The 23,308-nt window shown below is 36.2% G+C and overlaps 1 protein-coding gene across 4 annotated transcripts; it reads right to left on the minus strand.

The window, feature by feature from the left end:
- Window positions 1-53: 53 nt before the first annotated feature.
- On the minus strand, window positions 54-22,136 carry G2E3 (G2/M-phase specific E3 ubiquitin protein ligase). Of its 4 annotated transcripts, none has more exons than XM_053979571.1 (17): window positions 21,954-22,136; window positions 19,216-19,274; window positions 17,750-17,847; window positions 15,714-15,815; window positions 14,122-14,246; window positions 13,238-13,403; window positions 12,465-12,571; window positions 11,271-11,387; window positions 10,359-10,483; window positions 10,120-10,252; window positions 9,316-9,438; window positions 7,830-8,140; window positions 7,006-7,187; window positions 6,671-6,843; window positions 4,680-4,879; window positions 3,871-4,099; window positions 54-1,903 (listed from the first exon to the last, which is right to left on the minus strand). In XM_053979571.1, exons 2-17 carry the CDS (start codon window positions 19,253-19,255, stop codon window positions 1,858-1,860), a joined length of 2,277 nt encoding a protein of 758 aa, XP_053835546.1. In that variant the 5' UTR covers window positions 19,256-19,274; window positions 21,954-22,136; the 3' UTR covers window positions 54-1,857. The 4 variants fall into 4 exon arrangements, with proteins under 4 accessions (XP_053835546.1, XP_053835544.1, XP_053835545.1 ...); XM_053979569.1 differs by lacking the exon at window positions 21,954-22,136 and adding an exon at window positions 21,465-21,649; XM_053979570.1 differs by lacking the exon at window positions 21,954-22,136 and adding an exon at window positions 21,465-21,648 and having other exon boundaries at window positions 9,322-9,438.
- Window positions 22,137-23,308: the final 1,172 nt, after the last annotated feature.

Below are 23,308 nucleotides of genomic sequence, written 5' to 3' on the forward strand. Positions count from 1 at the left end.
AGAGCTAAAATCCATAAATCAACAACATAAAAACACGGAAGCTACATATTTAATCTTTTATTGCACTTTGGACATATACACGATATTTCCCACAATTACTGATTATTTCAACATTAATGCTATCAAACATTGCTTGAAGATGCAACAGTTTAGGCACTGATCCTGCAGAGTTCAAGTTAGAGCTAAAAGAATTTACAAAATTACATTGTACTGCATAACATTCTAAATACCATAACTTTAAAAATAACATTGCTTATGTAAAACAAAAATCAGAGGGTAGTTTTTTTACAAACATTAACATTTTGAAAATTATTTTCTGTATATATATATGATTTGGCGCTTCAAAATCATATTTTAATTTTTCTTTTTTCCTATTAGACATTCCCTTAGGTAAGAAACAGTAAAGTTTGAGCTTTAAACATGTTTTACCATATAAAACAGATTCAAAATATACTTGAAAGGCATATTTTGTAGACTTCTATGTTGCAATTCTTTCTATTTAAATTAGATTTTTTGATACTATTTTCAAAATGCATATGCAGAATGTGAGTGTGAATTAATAAATAATACTCTCAAAATTCTCATGTTTTCAAATTCCAGGACATAACATCTTAATGAAAATAATCAAAGGTGTAGCACACAATGATTTAGACTTTTCGTATGAACAAATTTTTTCTCCTTTGGACTATATTTCACTCTTCATTCAGTTAAAAAAAGCAAATAGCTTTTTATGGTAAGCATCCTCTGAATGGGCAAAAAACAAGTCACAAATTTCTTATTCCTTGGTTTTTCAAACACAGAGCTAAAATACTTGATGCTGTTTTTTTTTTAATTATATCTACATTGTTAAGGAGACCATACTAAGCCCACTAATATGAATGTATTACCGTTTAGTAGAAAATTATCAGTCTACAAATAGCTTATTTGATGTGCTAATTCCAGATGGAAACTAAGGGTTTGATGCAGAAACTGTGGGGAGAAGTTCTTTGGCCAAACACACAAAGGACTGCAATAGCTCTTTCATGGTGCTGACAAATGTTATAAAAGATTCTATAAGAATATATTTAATACACAACTAATGCATACACAATCATTCTCCCTGTGTTACAGAAATACTGAAAGTAAGCAGCCTAATTTCAGGTGTGCCTCAGACTGTGTTTATGTAAAATGAAAACTACCCCATAATATTGCACTTCAGTGATCTGCTACAACAATAAAAAACCTAGGGTTTTTATAGCTATATAAATTGTTCTTACAATGTCAAGACAAGGCAGGCAATTCTGTGTTTGGAAGTTAGCTTATTCAATGTAATTCTAATGAACAGTTCAAATAAATTTGTGACTGATCTATATAAATAAATGCTGAAAATGAGGAAATGCCTTTCCATAGCAGCATTCAGGAATACAACTTGAATAAATGAAGTATTATATTGGACTGCCTAAATAGAGCTGATCAAATCAACAGAAAAGGAAAAGACAACTTGTCTTGAACGGGTACATGTCAGTATTACACAATGGGAACAAAATCTCTGCAAGAAAAACCCTTTCAAGCAATATTACATGTTATGTTTTTACTGTTTTTACAAATTCAGTGTTTGGATATAGCACTGTATAGTAGATAGTTTTAAAGTTGACTTTTTTTACACCTGGCATATAGGTTAGGTCTGCCTTTATATAAAAGTTCAAAAGTATTCAGCAATAAAAGATGTGAACTCAATTTTTGTAATCTCAGGTATGTTTTGAAGCCTTATGTTCACATTGTTTTATTATTTCTTTCTCCATTGAAGGTTTTAAAATGCTGTTTATTTAATTCCAGGTTCTGAACAATTTCTCTTGCCACTGCAGGTACCAAAATTCCTCATCCTTGAAAATTACTCACACTCTGCTTGCTACTTTTGCAAAATCTGTAGTTCTCAAATGGAAGAATAACATTACAGAAAACATTTATCATTAGCTAGGCAAGAAAAACAAATACTGCACTAATTTTTAAAGTATAACATTATATCTGCAGGAAACTCATTATATTTGAAAAATACAAACATACAATATGAAACCTTATTATGTAAACAAATTTGTGCCAAACCACTCTTTCTATAATGGTAACAGACCATAGTGAAGGCTAAGAATACAAAGAATTTATTGGCAGAATGAGTCAAAAATTATGCAAAGATCAGAAACACAGGATATTGTTTGAGAAAGGAAGACACTGAGAAAATACTTAGTATATAAACAAGTCAAATTACATTCTCCAAGAGATGATATGTTTATTTTAAAGGAGACTTTAATATGTATTTGGCCAACAAGCAAAAACCACTGATAATCATGTCTTAATTTCTAAAATTCTTAAATTTATAATGACAAGGCTTATGAGATTAGATTGTTTTAGGCATTAGTACTGAGAAATGTCTGATCTAAGACTTGCAATGATTTCCTTAGACTTTCTATTATTTTTTCAGAAGCACCTATCAATTTATAATTACTGTGGATGTACTTCCTTGCCAAGGAATTCAAATGTAAAGCAATCCTGCTTATATTTTCAATTCAAACCAAGCTATATTAATAAAAAAGTGTATGATTACTTTCCAGTACTTGGAAGAATGTGCATACATATAGACACATACAGATACATATGTATCTATATTACGTCTATAGCACAGCTTATGTTAAGGACATATAGCACATGCGGTCAAAACTAACAGAAGGAAATAGTACAATTTCAAAACAGAGAGCAGCATATATTTAAAAAGAATGTATTTAAATGTCCTTTTAATGTCATAATTTTAGCATTAGTAACATTAAAGTGTTGCTGTATAGGAATTTCACTACTTATATTTTACAGCTTAATGCCCAGGCATTTGCACAAATTACTGCAGCACTAAAATATATTTTATAAAGTGCTCAGAATGTGCCTACGACTGAACTGGAAGAATTTAGAATCAAAGCTAGAAAAGTGTCAGGCCCAGACAAGCTTGATGGTAGACTGCCTTAAGTTTAACAAAGAGTTTTAGTGCATGGTCGAATGAAAATACTTTAATGGAAGACAAGTTTACATGTTTTAATGAGCAACAAACTTTTATTCTTTCATACTCAACAACATTAAGTCTAACTTCTATATTTCACTTTGAAAGACCACTTATTGTTGCATGTTCAAGATTTCCTTCTGGTTTTTACTATTTTGGCTCTATGAGTAATTAAAAATTAATGTATGACAGTAGAATGCAGAAATGTGCAAATGTCAAAAGATTTTGTTTAAAACCAGAGACACAAGTTCAACTGAATTTTGTTCTTACGCTGTATTATTTTACCTGTTTTCTCCAGACCTTCAATGCACTAGCCACAATGACCATAAAACTACAAGTATTTTAATTTTCCTAGGTTTTTATGAACCATGAGAATGTAAATGAATGAATACAAAACAATTACTGAAAAAATATACACAGAACTGAAAAACTGCATCACAGTTTTATGCAAGACAATGCTCTTCAGCAATTATCTTCAAAATGTACTTGGTTTGTTTTTGATAAATAAGTTACCTAAGTATTTGATACAATCCACATACTTACCTGATACAGAGTGTGGTAACATTTCATACCTATCTACAGCAAAAGCTGACATTTAAACTACTTCTGCAAGAGATGTAGGACTCTTAAAGTCAACTTCAAAAGGAAAATTATTCAGGAAATAAAGTTTTTTTTCTTAATTTGAAAATTGTTTTCCATCTCATAACATTACAACTTTTAGCATAATTTTGGAGGAAAGGTTAGAAAATACTAAAAGCATATTGTCCAAAAATACAGTAGCGAACTGAAAGCAGATGTCCCTGCAGAAAACTCAAATTTCCAATGTTCAGTTTAATAGCAAAAATACTTACTCCCTTTCAACCCTTAGTGTGTTTCTGATGGTGAGCTCCATTTTATTTTTGAACTGCTGATATGTCTTTGTTATAGGAAGTTCTAAGCAATTAAGAAGTTTGTTTCCGATGGGATACCTTATATGCAAAAATTTAATAGTAGGTTCAGGATCAAAACCAATGGATGGTATATAACAGGAGCCTGTTACAAAAAGCAGAATATCCTCCAATGTCACTACAGAGTCACCACCTAAAAGAAAAAAGATTAAGTTTTATCACTGATTGTCTATTACACATAAACCATTACCCTGCATGTTAAGTGCTAAGAGGAAAGAAAACCCCATATGAAATCAAATCAATATGCTGAATAAATATGCAGTTATATGGCTACCTAAGAAAAAAGTTTAGCAAGAAAAACCCACTTCAGTTAGTTCTAAAAAATCTTAAGTGAATACAAAAATCTCTTCTGCAAGGAAAAGACAGAAAACAGTGGTCTAAGACTTCAGGCAATCTGTCTAATAAAGGATTTTTCTCTATCAGTGAGGTTTTGTGTTGGATTTTTATCTTTTAATTCACAGGAATCCTAGAGCCAATCTTTCAGATGTTTACCACTCTAAAGATTTGGGCAACAGTTTCAGAAATTCTAATTAGTAAGAAAAAGGGGGAAGAAAGAACAATTAGGAACTGATAGTGACTACAAAACCTTGATTTATTTACATCACTGAAATCTAAAAATCAAATTCTGTATGTATACCAGCAACTGAATAACCTGGACAGGGAAAGGGAGGATTTTTTAATTTAAAAAAAAAAAAAACCCAAACAAAACTTACTTTCCACATCTTGCAAATAGTCCATCCAAAAATCAGCACCTTCAAGTTTATTTACATCTGATGAGGAATGGATTGTAAAGAGATCGTAAACAGTTTCCGCTGAAAGTCTTTCGGGTTTGTGGCACAATAGGCTAGAGAACACATGCGGGTGCATTTGCATTTTCTCTAGAACACCAAGTGTTTTCAAACCCTGCTGAAAACTAGAAGAGGGGGATAAAAAAAAGAGTGAGCAGGCATCTGAACTCTGCATTTTATAAAGCTGCAAGATGGTATATAAAAAAATCTTCCCCAACACCAGTCTCTAAATCTTGTCAAGAAGGTTACATAGTACTCCTATTTTATCTTGGGAAATGCATTTAACTCTCATTTTAACCATCTAAATGTTTCTGTAGATGTTTTTGGGGAGATGAAAGAAATACCAGTGATATGTGGGAATTAACCTTATTTCCTGGTACTTGACTGTACGTACAAGGTATACTTTTAACTTTAGTAAGAAAACATAGCAATTCTCTTTCTTACAAATAGCTCTTTGGAAAACAGCTTCAATTCCTTGTCCATAGACAAAATGAGTTCTCTTAAAAGATAGCCTTTGCTTGGCTTTTGCAAGTTTGCATGTGCTTATATGCTGCTATTTCTGCCTGTGACAAATGCAGACAGCACCATCCTGGGCTGTACTAGGAACTGTGTTGCCAGCAGCTCAAGGGAGGTGATCTTGTTCCTCTGCCTAGCAGCAGTAAGGCCACAATTTAAGTGCTGTGTCCAGTGCCAGGTTCTGGCAAAGGGTGACTAGGATGATTAAGGGACTACAGTGTAACCCTTTGAGGAGAGGCTGAGAGAGCTGGAACTCTTCAGCCTAGAGAAAAGAAGGTTCGGGTGGAATCTCAACATGTAGAATATCTGAAGAGAATGTGCAAGGAGATCAGACAGGCTCTTTTCAGTGGTGCCCAGTGGCATAGAACATTTAACAGCTAAAATAACCAACTTTCTAGTTACTCACTCCTTTATAGTGACAAGTAATTTCTTGTTCTACTCACTTATGCCCATCTTAAGCCCATCTCCCAAATGCACAAAACTCCACTACCTCATGGTGTTTAAATGCTTAAGTTTTTAAGTTAACTTAATGTTTAAGTGTTTAAATTAGTGCATTTGTTAAAATACACTAATTATTATATTTTACTTTTTAACTCATTTTAAAATAGGATATAGATTGTTAAAACATGCAAGAGGGTCTTGCACTGCAGGACTAAATTCTTCTGACCTTCATTTAAAAATTCCTCACATTAAGAATCAGTTTTCATAGCTCTTTGAGACAGAGTTAATCAAATTGTCAGAGGTAATACTATATGTGACGTTTAAATCGGGTTATGCTTGTTGGAAAAATTAGCATCCAATAAATTTTTACCGAGCAGATGAAGAATGCAAATTGGAAGTAAGGCCAGAGACCAATCAAAGAACAGTCAAGAGCCACTACTTTTCCAGCTAATGAGGTCATCACTACCTCACAGAAACATCAACGCAATGCTTATGTTCTAAGCAGGCCAACTTACACTTCTGACAGTATTTCACTCCTAATAGCACACACAAACTCCCTAATTAGAACTCTAGAAAACTCATTTGAATTCTAAACATATGTTAAACATTTCTAAAACATAAAGATTCTAAATTCGAGCAATTCTGAATTGGAATTGAACATATGCTAGAGAAATTTTACAGTGCAAAGGTCTTCGTGATGCTGTAGGTTTAAAAACTGTGAATCTGCCTTCTTCATAAGGTTGAAAAGGGAAGTAATGTGGCCAAGGAGAAGTCAGAGCAGATATGTAGAGAAATAAGTTTTTCGGTTTAACTACTTAATCAACTGAAAATTACAGTACACTTTAGTGGTTTAAATGGAGAATTAGTAAGAATACCTAAAAGCTAGTTTTAGCAACATATTATTTAGAGCTGCAGTGAGGAAAAGAACCAAGAAGTTTGAAAACTCAAGCAAAACAAACCTTTCTAAGGGTAAAGTAATTCTCTTGATTACATAATAGATCAGTATGTCATTCACCAGCATGTTCTTATCACACAAAGCTGTTACAGGTCTTAAACATCCAGCAGCAGTGAGGAATTCACAGCAGTCCTGTAGTGTAGACTGTAGGCTGGACAGACTATTTGCATATTTTATCTGCATAAAAAGATAAGTTAGGCACTTGTTTACTACATGTGTGTATACATATATGTGAAAAATAAACCTTTTGATTTCAACAAAATTTGTATTTAGTAAGTCCTTTTTTATCTCGAAATATAGTTTTGAACAAGAAATAAAATCAAACTTATTGCATATTACCGTTTTTATTGTTTGTGCTACATCAGCATCAGCAACATCTTCCAAAGCTGGCTTCACATTCTCTGGACCATAGACAAGACAATTGAACAGTGTTTTGGAAAAGAAACCAGGAGGTGGACCACCATGAACCAGAGAAACGGCAATCATTTTACCAGCTTCAAAATAAAGGTTTTCTTTTACAGCTGCAAATAAAAAAATATGCTTATTTAGATGCATAGAAATTATTTCTGATCCTTATTTTTTAACATAAAATGTCATAGTGCTGTTTTTTCTTAATGACTTTTACTATCTGCTGACAGTTCAAAATATAAGACCATATTTTTACATAGGAGTACCACATTCTTTTACACCAACTCTTCAGCCACTATCAAGGTTTGGGAGATGTAACTTCCACTTTACACCAAATGCGTATTTAATTCTAAAGCATAAGAACTCAAAGAAGCTAACTTGGGGTCTTTTGGAAGCACACTATGAGAAATAATGCTCTAGAAATTTGAGGAAAGGAAAATAATTAGCAGAGAAAGTAAGTCAGGAAGAAAGAAATTCACTTAAAGAAAACAAATACACTAATTAAAAAGTTCTCAAAATTCTAGTCATATGCTGTTTTTCCATGGTTGTCATCAACTTTTCCAACTAACCCAAATTTTTAAAATTACAAATCCACACACCATCCCTCTTTAGAATTGAAAAAATAAAAAAAATCAATCCCCAATTTTTATCCTTCAGGACTATACTTGTGAACTGACACTCATACTGGCTGAAGATGAAAAAATATTTTAAGTTATATACTTCTCAATTTGTTTTTGAACAAAACAACCAATTACCTTGAAAATCAAGGGACAAGTTCTTTCCAGAAGAGCCCTCAAACAATGATGAATTCTGAAGCTGAAGCATTAATAATTGGAAGAAATGGTGTTTTGATGCAGCAGAAGTATTTGTCTTCGATCTGTTTTTGCAGTTTGAGAAATTTACTTCAATAGTGTTTGTAGGACTGAAGATGCGCTGTCTAAATCCTTTTAAAGCACTACTCCAAATATTTTCTGCATTGATGTTAAGTCTTGTTGCTTTTGTTTTAATTTGTACCTTTAACTCCTTCAGTATATTACCAGCTTCCTTTCTTTGCTGTCTTAAATGCCTGCAAGAAAATTGCATGTATTTTCAGATGAAATCTATGATTCATAATTAACAACAGTAAACATTTAAATAGTCTATTAAGAAGAACATTTCTTTAAACACTGTGGCACATTCAGGTATTGACTAAATTATATCAGTAAAATATTTAGTATATATTTAAAAAATTTAACACTATAGTGGCAAGTTTTAAAATACCTCTAAGAACTGAAAAAAGGAGGTAGAAATAATTACCCTGGCATAAATCAAATAGTGATTTTCTTAATTCAGTGACTCCAACACAGTGCCAAACAATTATCACACGAGTTGACATGTAAACAACATGAAACAAGTGAGGAACTGAAGTTTATCATTTTGTGTTACAGATGTTTTGCAACCACATTAGAACAATCGTTGTCACTATAATAAAAAAAGTATATTTGAGTAGGAAGAAAATTCTCCTTTAAAAAAACAAGATATTTTCGTTACTAGCTTCCAACCAAAACTGTCTCAAATACCGTATTTACTAGAAATACCATATTCCCTCATCAGAATTTTTAGCACATAAGGTAGAATCCATAAATTAACTACTCACAAGAAGATAATGAATATTAGATCCTCAAACCAAACATTCTATATTCAAACATATTGTTTTAGCACTGACTTTAGTACAGTCATTAACTATTCATGTGGTACAAATACAAAACATTAAAAATTTAGGACCTGTCTAATTAGAAGAAAGCAATTAGGATTCTTTTTATTCCCTATTTTCTAAAGAATGTTGAGCCATGCATCAGTAAGGACAAATATGCATTTCTGGGGTTTGATTCCCATACTACCTAACCTAAAAATTCTCAGTAGATTTCATTCTTTTCCCCTCACACCCCTCTAGCATTTTCTAAACAGCAGAAGCCTTTCTCAAGCTATGACTTCTGGTTTGAAGTGTATACTCATTTTTGCAGTGTCTATATACATATATACACACACAAATATATATGCATACTGTATACATTCAAAAAGAGAAATATATATGGATACTGCATATACACACAAATACATATGGATACTGTATATACATAGCCTATCAAAATTTTCATACAAATACACAAAGCGACCCTCCCCCTTGCATGGTCTGTAGGAAATACAGTAAAAAGTCATATGCTAGATTACTCTTCAAAATAAGAAAAATAAAAGAAATACCTGTACCTCAGGGACCAGCTCCTCTTTGACATCACTGGAGACAGGGACATTGTCACTCTGTTGGATGCTGGCTGTTCTAGGTGTGAGCAAGGTGACAAGTTCTGGCACATTAACTTTGGTGATCTATAAGCCAAAACAGTATTTTAAGAAGATACAACTGAAGAATGCATGAACACTTCCTATTTCAAGGTAGCAGTAGTTTCCCCCTAAATCAGTACTGAATCTCATTTGTATCTTCATTTCCATGAAGCCCACCAGTGTCTGAACTACAATTTTGAAAATAATGATTCTGTATTTTATTACATTATGCTCTTAGGATGTGTTTTTAGTTGCATCTCATACATCAGATGAAAGTCCTGACTGACACAGTAAGTAAAAACTAAAAATATTAGTTTCTACAAACTTGGAAATGTTTTATTACAGCAGAGGAAAACATTATTACGAACATCTATCTTTAAGTCAGACTTCTAGAACACTATTAAAATGGAAAAAATACCAATAAGCAAACTTAAAGCTTTGCCATTTGTATATTCTTAAGTTACCAATAAATTGTTAAAAATTCCTTTAACAAGGATCTATCTTTACCAAACTAAAAAGTGGTTTACATGCCACCAAATCCAAATAACTATAGCAAATTTCCAGAGCTCATGGTTTACTCAGAAAACTTCAATCACTATATTCCAATTTTGTTCGATTTGCAATTTTACATAAGTTTCTCCTATGAAATAAGCCATCATTTCCTCATGTTTAAGTACTATCTTATGGCAATGATCAATTTCTGTGAGAAAACAGAAAATTACACACTGGAGTAGAAAATGGCGTGGAGATCCAGATGACTGCCGAGGGGACTTTGGAGGTGGCTCTTCCAGCAAACAAGTTGTTCCATTTGTCTTTTCAGAAGTAGCCAAAGCACGCTTTTTCTGTTTGCTATACTTCCCTGTATGATTACATTATATTAATTTAATGAATTTGCTAGTTGTAAAGTATGCTTACATAACCTGAAGTTATCATTTAAGAAATCACTGTCACATCCATAACTTCACCTGATTTTGCAAAGATACTTCTGCATTCCATGCATTCCCAGTTTTGCTCCCATGACTTCATAGATGAACAGGCCAAATGAGTCCCACGAGAACCGCAGTACTGGCAACGTTTAATTTCCCATTTACTAAAATGAAGAACTTAGGTATTTAGAAGTAGACAGAAGAATGAGGCTAATTAAAATAAAGACTAATCTATAGTAAATGCAATCCTGACACTAAACCAATGAAGCATCATTTTATCAGTCTGGTGGAACTGATTCTAATCAAGGAGACTTTCTTCACACAAGATGTACTCGTAACTGGCTGCAATAAGAAAAAAAAGCTACTCATGTTCCAGCACCTTGCATTGAATGAGACTATTAGTACTCCCCTGTCCTGAAGTCAACAGATTGCAGGCACTATTTTCTTCTCATCCTGCTAGTCAGCAAACTCCTCTGTGTTTTATGGGTATCCAGCAGTCAGTTTTTCCAAATACTAATTCTTTTAAAGGAGAGCTCTCTAGGGAAACATTTGAACTACTGACCTAAGTCTAGTACTTCAACAATAATTTCTTGTAAAGGCTATAACTATTTTAACACTTAATAAATTGCTGAATTAAACTCTGAATGATACATACACAACATTAATTTAGGTACATGCTGTGTTGATGCACAAATTCTACTTCAGCCTGCATAAAATGAGGACAAGGTAACTGATAATCCCTTAAATTTGGTTTTCATTGCTTTCATAAGCCAATCAAGTTAGAGAAATTTAGTATTGAAATATGATTATATTGAGTAAAACAAACACTATCTAGACAGTGTGTTGGTTTGACATTAAAACGTGATGCCGAAAAATATCCAAATATTTACTTAAATGAAAACTATAAATAATAACAATGAAAAGCATGTCAAAACACCTATTCTATCATACCTATCAGGTTCATTATAGTCTCTTCCTTTCTTGCAAAGACATCTTTTAACATCACAGTGTTGATAACAATGCAGCAAGTCTTGATATGCATTTTCTTCAAGTTCCCAAGACGCATCCCTGTAAACAAGGCAGAAGACTGGATATTGGAACTCTATTTCTGATTGTTTCAATAGGTTACTCTGTATTTTAAAAAAGATATATGCAATAAACATATGAATATATTTCAATCACGTCTTGTTCTAGGTAACAGATGGGGGATTTAGGTAACTGAGAGGTGGAAGGGGGAAGAAAAACCTAGGAACTAAAATAATACTATAAAACACATACACAGACTTTTTCTTGCATAATGTTGCTTTGATTTCAAGTATTTATTATTTTTCATATGACTTCAGTGACAGAGCACGTTTGCTCTGTCTCCATCCCTTTTTTCCCTCACAGAAAACAAGGATGTTTAGGCAGCCTACTCAAGTTACCACTGAAACTGGCTTCATGAATGGCAGCTCAATGTTCCAGGCCAGTACGGTGAAGTTCACAAATTATTTTGACTCTTCCTCCTCTCCAGAATCTTAAGCTTTTGTCTCAAGAGGGAATTGATGGTGATTTCTGGAGAGTTATTAATAGTTATTAAAGAATAATTCTTCTTACAAAGAAACATAATTCTGATCTCTTTCTGTCGTATTTTGAGCCTCATAAGGTGACAGGAAAAACATCTTGGAATTTTGGAAGCAGTTATTATACTAACATAACCTTTGCAATCCCTTGGCAGAAGATAGGAGCTGTATGGCTGAGTAATCAGCCAATTACAATTCAGTCTTGACAGAAATTCAGATAATTAAACTTGGACTTAGAAAATACACTTCTTAGCAATCTCTACATTGAGGAAAAATTATTGTATTTAAGAAGTACTTTTATCTTCTAATTAGGTTTAGAATTTAAGTTGAATCATGGCATTAAAAATGACTTTTCAGAGCTTTCTGTTTCGTGTTTGATATAACTAATTTCACCTTTGCAAAGTTTTATGCATAACTAAAAAGAAATAGGCTATTCCTCACCAAACCGAACAATTCTACAACTGAAGGTAGAACCAGTGTTTCACATATTAATAGCTGAAGTTCTTAGGAATAAAATAAATGTTTATAACAGAGTTTTCATCAAAGTTTTCATACAAGAGCAATCATTAACAAAATTACTTACCTTTCTGGAATGTATATGCCCATTCTCAGCATTTCTTTTTGAAATTTGTCCTTGTTATTACATACTGTGCACCTAAAGAAAAATATCCCAGCACTCAAAGCTTGATACTGTGCCAAGAAAAAAAGAAACACAACACAGAAACACGACCAATTATTTAATTACTACCATCCTTGAGATGACAATAAATTATGTCTTAATATTCAGACACATTACATTCATGGATGCTGTCCTGACATGAGTGTTTTAAGATGGTATCAATCATGATGTGACTTGACATTAAAGCAAATGGCAAGGACTTTCTCTTCCGTTAAAGGAAAGAGCTCATATGCTAGAATTAGGCTCATAAATTAAAGCACCATCCTTTTCAGTCAACTTCTCCAGATCCAGCGTAAGTTTACAAAAAAGGTAATTTTTTCTAGTCCTGGATTTAGCCAAAGAGAACTGATGATGGATAAATTACATTTTTAGCACTCAGATTCTGCACATAATGACTTGCAAGAAATTTGTTGAACTTCAGTTCCTAAAAGTAGCAAAGAGATGAAGTATATATCATATGTGCAGAAACATGGAGGGGCCACAGGGGGAGAAAAATTAATATCATTAAAACCTCAAAATCCTTTTGTGTCCATAATGTAATTTTAGCACTGTTCCTCAGACCTAGTATACTTCATACCTACTACCTACACTTAACAGTAAGCAATTGTTCCATTATTTTAAAACAGAAATGTGATCTCCATGGATGCAGAAAGAACGAAAGGGTGAACCTGTATCACCTGCAAGCATTCTCGATGAAACCAAGCATTTTTACAGCAAGGACTTTTCAATACAGTGTACACTGGAAGATGCTCAACCAAATCCAGGCATATTGTGCACTGTGAAGCTCCTCTAGGTTCTTTATCCATAAACTCTTGGACTGGTCTATGTTCCCAACAGTAAGATCTAAAATGAATAATTTATGGTTCTGTTAACAAAATAACACTTTAAGAACCTTTTTCATAAAATTTAAAGACTGCAAAATTAATTCATTAATCCATTTTTCATGAGTAAGTGCTATGCAACAAGTTAAAAATGCAGACATACTGGTTTTGGCTAGGCTAGAGTTAAATTTCTTAATAGTAGCTTGTATGGTGATTTGGATATGTGAGGAAATCAGTGTGGATAACACAGTGATGTTTTAGCTATTGCCGAGCAGATCTTGAACAGAGTCCAGACCTTTTCTGTTTCTCACCCCTCCCCACCACTGAGCAGGCTAGGGACAACACAAGGAACTGGGAAGTGAGACAGCTGGGATGGCGAATCCCTGTCCTAAGGGATATTCCATACCACGACATCCAGGAAATGCAGCTCTAGAACAAACCTTTCTGAAAATGCCTTATCTTTACACATACTTGAAGTAATTCAGGTTGTTTTGTATTAAGTGCCTGCCAGACTTCAATCCATCCACCCTACAAACTCAGCTCACAACAAGAAGGATATTAGATACAAAATCTATTTGACTTTCATGTCTTCCACAAATCAGCTATTTGTTTCCTAGATAATCTGATGTCATTTGCAACTATCAGCCTATCCAATAACAAGCCATGAAAGAAACCCAAGTCACCTCCTGTATAAATATAATAAATTAAAAATGGTAAGACAACAAAGCCCCAAAACTTACCTGAAGTCTTCCATAAACTGGAAAATGCATTCCCTTTGTAACCCACAAGGAAAATGGTAACTTCGTTTGCATTTAGGAGTTACACATCCAATTGAAGCACCCTTTTTCTTACAGATATTACATTTCTAGAAATAATTTGTTTTGGAAACAGAATATTAACATTTTAAATATAAGTTAAATTACAGGAATTAAACCAATAGAAAAGTTACAAAAAGTGTAAGAAAGAATAGTAGCTAATAGATTAAAACTGTGACAAGACTAATGTGGTTTAGCTCTGTTACAAAGAGTAAACATATGCAGTTATTTCCCAGACTTTATATATTGGTTTACATGCATATTGTCTTGACACATGTAAGATAACATACATAAGTTATTTTACCAGTACCTATAGTTTATACAGCTATAATAGGCATACACATATATATACTTATATATAGGCATCTATAAATTATTTACTCTTAGCTTCAAGCTCAGCACAATGTCATGAGGTATTATGAAAGTTCAATTCACTTTTATCTGCAACTTACCCAATGAATAACAATAGTTGCAAACTCTAGAGGCCCAGGGAAGCTGAATTCAGTTGTGGGGTGAATTGTAATGGAGCATCCAGGCCGCACTGTGATCTCAAATATTCACTAGGCCTCAGCCTGAACCAACTGCACTGGAGTAAGCCTCTCTTGAGGCTCACCAGAAACACTGTTGCCAGGAACTAACACGTATCTAATGAGCTGCTGTTTTGTAACAAACTTCATTTTCTTGCCTGAATAACAACCCAAGTGGTATAGTATTTTTGTTATTGAAACTTCAGAGAAAGTTACCAACTCAAATTGCTGCCAGGATGGAAAATTACTGTCACTAAAGCCCACTCTCTTGTGACCCTATAAACAGTGGTCCAAAGTGAGACCCTTGGAGCTCGACTCCCAGAAGACAAGGGGCAAAATGTGCATGTCTCAAACACTGATAACCACTTGGCTATGGAGCCAGCCAGGGACTGCTGGCAGTAACACAGAAGAACTGTTGGTGATAACCAAGGACTATTGGTATGGACACACTGTGAGAAAGAACAAGATTTGACTGGAGCAGAGGGCACGGCAGAGATTCACTTGGCTGTGAGAATGACCCACAGCACAGCACAGTGCAAGCACAGGAATGTGTACTGGAAGTGAGCATGAACTACAGGGTAGGATTTAGATCCCCAAAGCCCTCCAACCCATTTCCAGAAAGGCCTGAAAGCACAGACTGTTCATGATAACTAATTTACATAGAAGGCAAGAAATCTACCTTTGGGGTGGAGAAACCTATCCCCAGAAAGGTACCACCCACAAAGCCCAGGCCTAGTGTGAAAATGACTAATAAAACTTTCTGACCTTTAGTGGACCCTCTGACTTTTGTCACTCCTTCTGCCCAATGAGCAAAATCTTAGGTGCTTCCTTCTCCTTAAGGGTGGATCACTACAATTTCTACAGGGATTTTTTTTTCCTTGTGGCTTCCACAAATCCAATATACTTGTTACTTAAATGTAAAATGCAGGTACTAAGAGCACTTAAAAGTTACCTTTTTCCCCTTGTAAAAAACAAAGACATAATTCTTACCAGTTTTGCAGCTCTTTGTACTTCTTTTCTAATATCTGTGATTAAAAATCCATCTACACCTTCATCTTCTCCACCCCTCTGCCAAATGCCACTTGACATCAACTACAAAAACAAATTAAGTACTTTAAAACATCCACCTAACCAAAAGATTAAAAATTACATACACTGTACTTGTCAAGTAAGAGAGAAGTTTAGTTGAAAAAAGCTCACATGGAAACATTTTAATGATTGAAAATCTGATATAAAACACATTTTTGTCTGACACGACAATAACCAGGAAAATGAAAATAAGTACTTCATAACATCAGAGTATTGTATAATACTGTAGGGCCAAGATAGTGTATTTTGCCTTCCTTTTTGAAGAATACAGACTATTCAGATAATTGTCAAACAATTACTTTTAGCATATAAATCTTCAGAGGAAGTAAAATTAAATTAGCTTAGTTAATATGAATGACAATTGTGCTGTGAAGATAATGAAGCACAGTAGGAAGTAACTGTACTGAAGTGTCACCTAAGAGGAAAAGTAATTCGCTTTAGAGGAGATTTAAATAAACACAGAATCAAGTAACTAGGCAAATCAGAAGAGCCTGATGATAATTTAAAGTTAGGCAGCTACATTACAATCTTCAAATAACTGAAGAGTTTCACAACTTGATGCCATTTCTATTCTTTACAGTCTCATTTTATAATTTCAATATGGTACCATTTAAACTAGTTTTATCAATATTTTACTCAAATAAATATTAGATTACATACCCAAACCAATTAAATATATTTTTCCAACTGTGAGACATTTGGCAAAGAATAATTAAACTGTCACTAATTGCCTCTTTGTAGAACTCTTTTCTTATAAATGCCACATTAAAGTAAAATCACAGGGCTTTGCTAATTTTTAATAGAAGTAGAGACAAAAAAATGTAAAAGATACTGCAATGAGCTTCCTTGCAGTTAAAATACCTGAGTCCTAAAGTTCAGTATTGCATGCATGCCTTTTCCTACTTGTTCATCAGGATAGGATTTTTTCTTATCATTTGATATGGCCGTATATAGAAGACAAAATCACCACTAACATGGTATAATGCCTCTATTTCCTTACAGCTGCTTAAAATGTATTTTAAAACAAATTTTTCTATCTTTATGTAACTTCAGAAAATCTCCACTCTCCTTATTTTTTAAAAGATTCAGTATCCAAACTATTAAACAATCTACAATCAACACTCTTTAAAGAACTTGTTGAGAAAACATACCCCCTACATTACTTCTGATACTCAACACCCATTTTAAATCTGGGGACAACAATTCAAATTGTATTTATTAACAAACAAAATACTTTTTTATTGTAAAGTAGTAATTTTATTCTAAAGACCTGCAAAAATGTAGAGTTTGAGAGGAAGTTTAAGTACACTTTTAAGAATACGAATTTTGGAAAATGTCAAGGGTGGTAACAAAAGGTACAGGTTATAGCCATAGCTTTGTTTATATTATACATTTCTACTAATTAGTAAAACAATACTAATATGATCAAAATGGTACATATAACTTAACTGAAAATTAGGACTTAAGTTTTACAGTGTTCTGTGTAATGTCAGAGAATAGCTCACAGCCAGCAAGAAATACTGAGAAATGAAAAAACGCCTTTTCTGTACTTTCCACACTGGGTGGAATTTTCACATTTCAAATTTTGAAACTACACTTTTCTTATAGGAGGCAATATGTAAGTGCAAACTGTTCCTTTTGTCTTAACATGTACCTTCATTGCTATTTGCAATGAATATAGGTTAGGAGAATTAATGAATTCCTTTAAATGGACCATGAACAGAATTTAGCTTTGAATAAAGGCTTTTTGGGATTTACTCATTTCATCTGCTGCACCTGGTAAGTACAAGCTTCAAAGGCTATGAGTTAAAGCTCCCATTTCAAGCTTTACAACAACAAAATTGTTACAACAACAGGACAGGTTATTAGTATTAAATACTTGTTTCACCTTTTTTCAGTTAAAACAGAAAACTCCAAGATCAATACCATACACTTACCAAACAGTAATAATGAACAGTGAGATTGTATTCCACATAGGTCCTTTTTTCTCCATACTTTTCAGGGCATTCATCTGTCCGTCCACAGAGAACACAGACTAAAATACAGAATAATGTTTATAATCACAGTGAGTGTACTGGAATTACTATTGATCAGCTACAGAGCAGTAGCTTTCACCTCTTTTAATCACCTCTTTTAATGCATCTTCAAGTAGATTATTGGATAAAGGTCAGTAGAGATATCCCTTTCCTTAATGCTGAATTTAATAATAGATACAGAAGAATGTACTATTTGTTCCTTCTCTAGTTACTAGAAAGAAAATACTTTACCAGCCTGCTGATTCAGGAGTGGTCTATCAGCCAAGCTAAATTCACAAGCAGACTGTGCTCCCAATTGAAATATTCTTCCCCAAACACCCGAAGAAAATTACCAAATAGCCAACAATGTCCAGGTGCATGTGAAATGTCATCTAGTTGCTATCACAGCTTTTAAAAACATTTACCAATTTGAGACAACACTACATTTAACTAAAACCTTGAGGATTTCCCACTTACCAAAGTTTCTAGCCCACTATCATAGACCCATGGACTTTTCATAGCTTCCCTTTAATTCCCAGTAGATGTATAAAATACATTTACAATACTCTAAGATTTAGAACAGTCAGAGTAGTAACAATACTGTTTCAGCCTACCAAAGTGCTGAATGGTACATCTCAATTCTGATTTGGCTGCTAAATTCACAAGGTTACTTTCTTTAAACATCTGCAGAAAACACTATTTTAAAATAGTCCAATTACAGCAAACAAAGAAGTTTTAAGTTATTTCTTTTGCATTTCCTGAGACAAGTGGTGGCTCCAACACAATTTCACAGAATGGTTAGGGTTGGAAGTAACCTCTGGAGATCATCTGGTCTAACCCCCTGCAAGGCAGTGCCACCTACAGCAGGTGACACAGGACCTTGTGCAAATGGGTTTTGAATGTCTCCAAAGAAGCTGAGTCCACGACCTCTCTGGGCAGCCTGTTCCAGTGCTCTGCCACCCTCAAAGTAAAGAAGCTCTTCCTCATGTTGAGAGTGAAGCTCTTGTGTTCTAGTTCATGTCCATTGCCCCTTATCCTGTCACTGGGCACCACTGAAGAGTCTGGCACCACCCTCTTGGCACCCGCCCCTGAGATATTTATATGTGTTAATGAGATTCCCTCTCAGTCTTTTCTTCTCCAGACTAAACAGGTCCAGCTCCCACAGTCTCTCCTCAAGAGAGAGATGCTCCAGACCCCAAATCATCTCTATGGGCTCTGATGAACACTCTCAGGAACTCCTTGTCTTTCTTGTACTGAAGAGCCTCAAATTGGACACAGTCATTTGATTATTGGAAACTCACCTGCTCTTTGAGCACAAATAAAAAAAGTTATGACTAGCATTATATATACAGATTAAGTATTTCTGAAATTATTTGATGAAAACTTACTTTTTGTGCTTTGAACATCAAAATTATTCATTTTACTCATCCTGAGTTCTTCTGGCTGTCTGTCATGCAAAGGAAACAAAGTATTAATTAAATACATGCAGCGCATTAATGAACATGATACACCTCTTTTATGTTTATTTAAAACTGCAAAAAAAGAGCACCATAAACTCCATGAACTAAAAGTGGGATTATGATTAAAGAATATAATAATTAAACTGTTATTGTGAGAGACGGGGGTTCAGAAAGCAGGATGTAATTGTCCAGAAAAAAATTCACAGACAATGAGAAATATAGCAACTTTTACCTATTTCCCCAAACCAACAAACAATATATTTTATTTTCAGAAGAGAAAATAAAGTCCAATGCAATAGCTAATTAGCTACAAACTTAATTGTACAGAAGAGTGCTTACTTATTTTAAGCAACAGAAATAATGGTTCACAGATAACCTAGGAAACAGCTCTGACTTCTGGTCAAATAAAGGTTGTACAAATAACAAAGAACTTGAAAACAGAAAATAACTGGGTAGTGATGTGACTATGAATATAGCCTCCACTGTTTGGGAAAATGCAGGATCCTGGCCTAATCAGAGAAATCCTGATCCACAAAAAAGCCAAAAGAAAAAAATTAAAACCACAAACTAAAAAGGTGAGGAATCCAAAACTGGGACATGCATTACACCATGTAGTACAATGTATTTTACATTCTGAAGTAGAAAGTAATTTATTTAGAAACAAACACTGATCTAACTTGCATTTCTTTCAAACATCACAAGAGCTACCATTTACTGTGTGCCACACCATGCATCCTACCCTAGCCCACCTTGGAAAAAAAAAAAAAAACCAACCCAAACCAAATAATCTCTAGTTTCTTCACCACAGCACCAAAATGATTATTCTTTCTCAGAACCCTTCTAGGAACACATCTGTAGATCTTTGACTTGCCTTCCCTTAGGAAGCTGAAGAAAGCATTACCTAAGTTCTGCAAGCCAGGAATCACGAGTGATGGCCTGCATCTCCAGGCTGGAACTCAGGTGGGCAGACAACTCCCTCTTGCAGGCTGAAGCGAACAGGGAAGCAGCCAGTAACAAATCCAAGGTTCAAACCAGAAGCCTGACAGCCTGCCAACTATCTGTGGTCCAGTATTTACAGTTTTGATGACTACCAGATATCAGCTTCAGGAGCAAACTTTAGGCTAATTTAAACTATTGCAAATAAGGCACTGTAGCAATTTTACTGGACATTGGGGGAAGGAGGCATATTGAGAAAGAAAAAGAGAGGGAGGCAGAAGTCTCAGGCACAAGGCAAGTGCCCTACGCCACTGAGAACCAGAGTAGTTGCACAAAGGACCTTGGTCACAAAACGGTCTACAAGGAAAACAAACCCAAAAGCACCACCACTAAATTAGATGAAAACCTTCCTGAAGACACACCACACTGATAGTCAGATTAAATAAGTAACTTCTTATTTCCCAGAAACACACTTCCCTTTTTCTAAGTAAAGAGGAATAACTATACTTAATCAGGTACAGAGGGAGCAAATGACCCAGAGCTCACACACATTTCCTTTCTTCAGGATTTCCCCAGGATGGTCACTGCCAGTTTCACCGTTCTCATGCTCCTGTGGTAATACAACAAAAAACTGCCTACGCAGGCCACACGAGGTTTTGTTTTCTTGTGTGTTTTTTTTTTTTTTTTTTTTTTTTTTTTTTTGTAAAAAGCCCTACAGGTGGACAAATCACATATGTGGCTGGAAACAAGAAAATTACCTTCCCACCTTTCCTTGGCTCCAGCAAAATAGAAAGAAAAAAGAAAACGTTACACCACCCTCAATTCCCTCTACTTTTCTCAAATTCTCTCTCGCAAGTGAGCCCAAAGTTCGAATTTGCAAGTTAAAAGATAGGCAGATCAACCATTGAGGCCTCCTGCATAAGTGCTCTGGGACTTCTCACAGGAACAAAGCAATTCAATTCCGCATCTGTCTGTTTGCAAGGCAGGAACGACCGCATTATCGCCCAGTGTCTAGTGAAATTAAATGTATCTACTTTGCCTAACAGGCTAGAAAAGTTCTTAGAGTGGGTGTTTAGATTTTGCTACTTTTTTTTTTTTTTTTTTATTGCTCCATAACTTAAAGCGTTTCAAGAGTATTTTAACTAGAGATTGAAAAGAAAAAACAAAGCCAGCCCCAAGAGGCACGGTATCAGGCACACCTTTTCCTCAGCACAGGAACAAAGGAAGGCTCCCGAAGTTACCTGTGCACCCTGAAGTTGCACACAGTGGGACCTCCAGGTCACCCCGCGGTCACTCCCCGGAGCCACGTCCCGAGAAAGTCCCATCCCTCGGCATCCAGCCCCGGGCGGGCGCGGCAGCGCTCCCGGCACGTCCCGAGGAGCCGAGGATGGGGGTTCAGGCGGCCGCGCTCCCCCCGCGCCTCGCAGGGCTCAGCCGCCACCCCCGCCCGGCACAAGGGCCACGGCAGGTCCTGTGCGCGACGCCCGCCCGCTCCCCTCCCGTGCCGCACTCCGCGTCTCCCCGGGACGCCGCCCGTCTCCCGCTAGCGCGGAGGCAAGAGGGAGCATGTTTGGTTAGTTACTCCCGGAGCGGCGGGAGCCAAGCAGCGGCGGCTCCCGAAAGCATGGGCCGGGAGGCTGCCGCACGGCGAAGGAAGGGGCTCCCGCCTCCCAGCCCCGGCAGCTGACGCAGCCCCAGAATCGCCCCGGAGCCCCGAGGGCGGCACTCACCGCTCGGACCGGACCGGGCCGAGCCGAGCCAGGCCGCGCCGCACGCCAACCGACGGCCGATTCAAACCCCAACATCCGCCCCCTGCCGGAAGCGCGGCCTGCCCCGCCCACCGGCCCCGCGGCCCGGAACAGCGGGCAGCAGCTCCGCGAGCCTGCTGCGGAGGATTTACCTGAGGAAATAATAAGTTGTGTTTTTTGTAAGAAATCCACTTTTTTTTTTTTTTTTAATTTCAGTCTTCTGCAGCTTACTCTCAAGGGGCCTAAACTGTCACCGTGTCAGTTCGTGCTGACCCTTTTTTCCCCATAGCTGCAATAAAATGGAGTTTCTCAATGAAGTTCTGTATTTGATGTTTGTGCTGATGTTTTTCCATTCGAATGGCACTGGTAGTGCACCGTGTCACAAGGGAGCTCTTTCCCGCGCCTTTGGGATTTGGCGAGTGCTCCTTCCCTGTCCAGCAAAGCTGGAATGCTGCAGTCCTGAGGTCCATGCGCTGGGAATGCTGAGCGGGTGTCAGCTCAACACCCACCCCTTGCGCGCCACCGAGAGCGGCTCTCCGCTCATCCCCGCCCTCCCCAGGCTGGTCTCTCCAATTCCCGCTCCACACCTTTATTCCCCCGGTAACTTGGCTGTTGAGCCCGGCGTCTCTGCAGATCCCCAAGCTAGATCCCAGATCACTTGCCCTGGCTGGAAGTTCTCTGGCTGCACACAGAGACGGAACAGAGAGCTTATCTGGAATCTGGAATTGGTTAGGCAGGTGTGGTGACCTGCAGCTTATTTTCACACAGCTGGCCCCATTGTCCCACTGCCTCTCTATTTTCCTGTGCTTGTTCACCTATAATGTACCTTCATCACACCCGTTCCCCTCAACATCCCATAATGCCTTTTGCACCCTAAAATACTCCACAATGACTTTATTCTTTCCCGACAAATATGTGATCATCTTCCCCCCTCCTCAGTTAGGAAGTTCCAGCTCAATGTCCATGGGAAGGAATTTTTCCTTGGATGGCCTCTCAGAGGCCTGGTCTTTGCCGCAGTCTCGGTTACCTCCTGAGTCTGTGTATCTGGGGCTTACCTACTTCTGTGTGTTGGGCAAGTCTTGCACTGTTAACACAGCTGTTTGTCCTTCCAGTCTGCACTTCTGAAAAGAAAAGAAGGTTGTCTATGGATATGAAACAGGGTGAAAGGTAGAGAAAGACAATTATAGGTAATTATTTTCTTCCATAAAAAAAAACCCAAAAACTTATTTTGTTGATTTTTCTAAATGTACCACAGTATGGTGGGTGTCTCATTTTATCCAATAACCAATGACCTACCTGCTATTCAGAACAGCTTCCATTCTCCTTCATGGATTCAA

This window comes from Vidua macroura, chromosome 6, assembly GCF_024509145.1.
Source record: "Vidua macroura isolate BioBank_ID:100142 chromosome 6, ASM2450914v1, whole genome shotgun sequence".
NCBI classification, from domain to species: Eukaryota; Metazoa; Chordata; class Aves; order Passeriformes; family Viduidae; genus Vidua; species Vidua macroura.

What these genes read in the sequence shown, in the direction of transcription:
- G2E3 (XM_053979571.1), bottom strand. Translation starts at nt 19,255, where the DNA reads ATGAGTAAAATGAATAATTTTGATGTTCAAAGCACAAAAA. An exon ending in TGATGTTCAAAGCACAAAAA is followed by an intron (nt 17,848 to 19,215) that starts GTAAGTTTTCAT and finishes TCTGTATTTTAG; the next exon opens with TCTGTGTTCTCTGTGGACGG. An exon ending in TACAAAGAGCTGCAAAACTG is followed by an intron (nt 14,247 to 15,713) that starts GTAAGAATTATG and finishes AATTATTTCTAG; the next exon opens with AAATGTAATATCTGTAAGAA.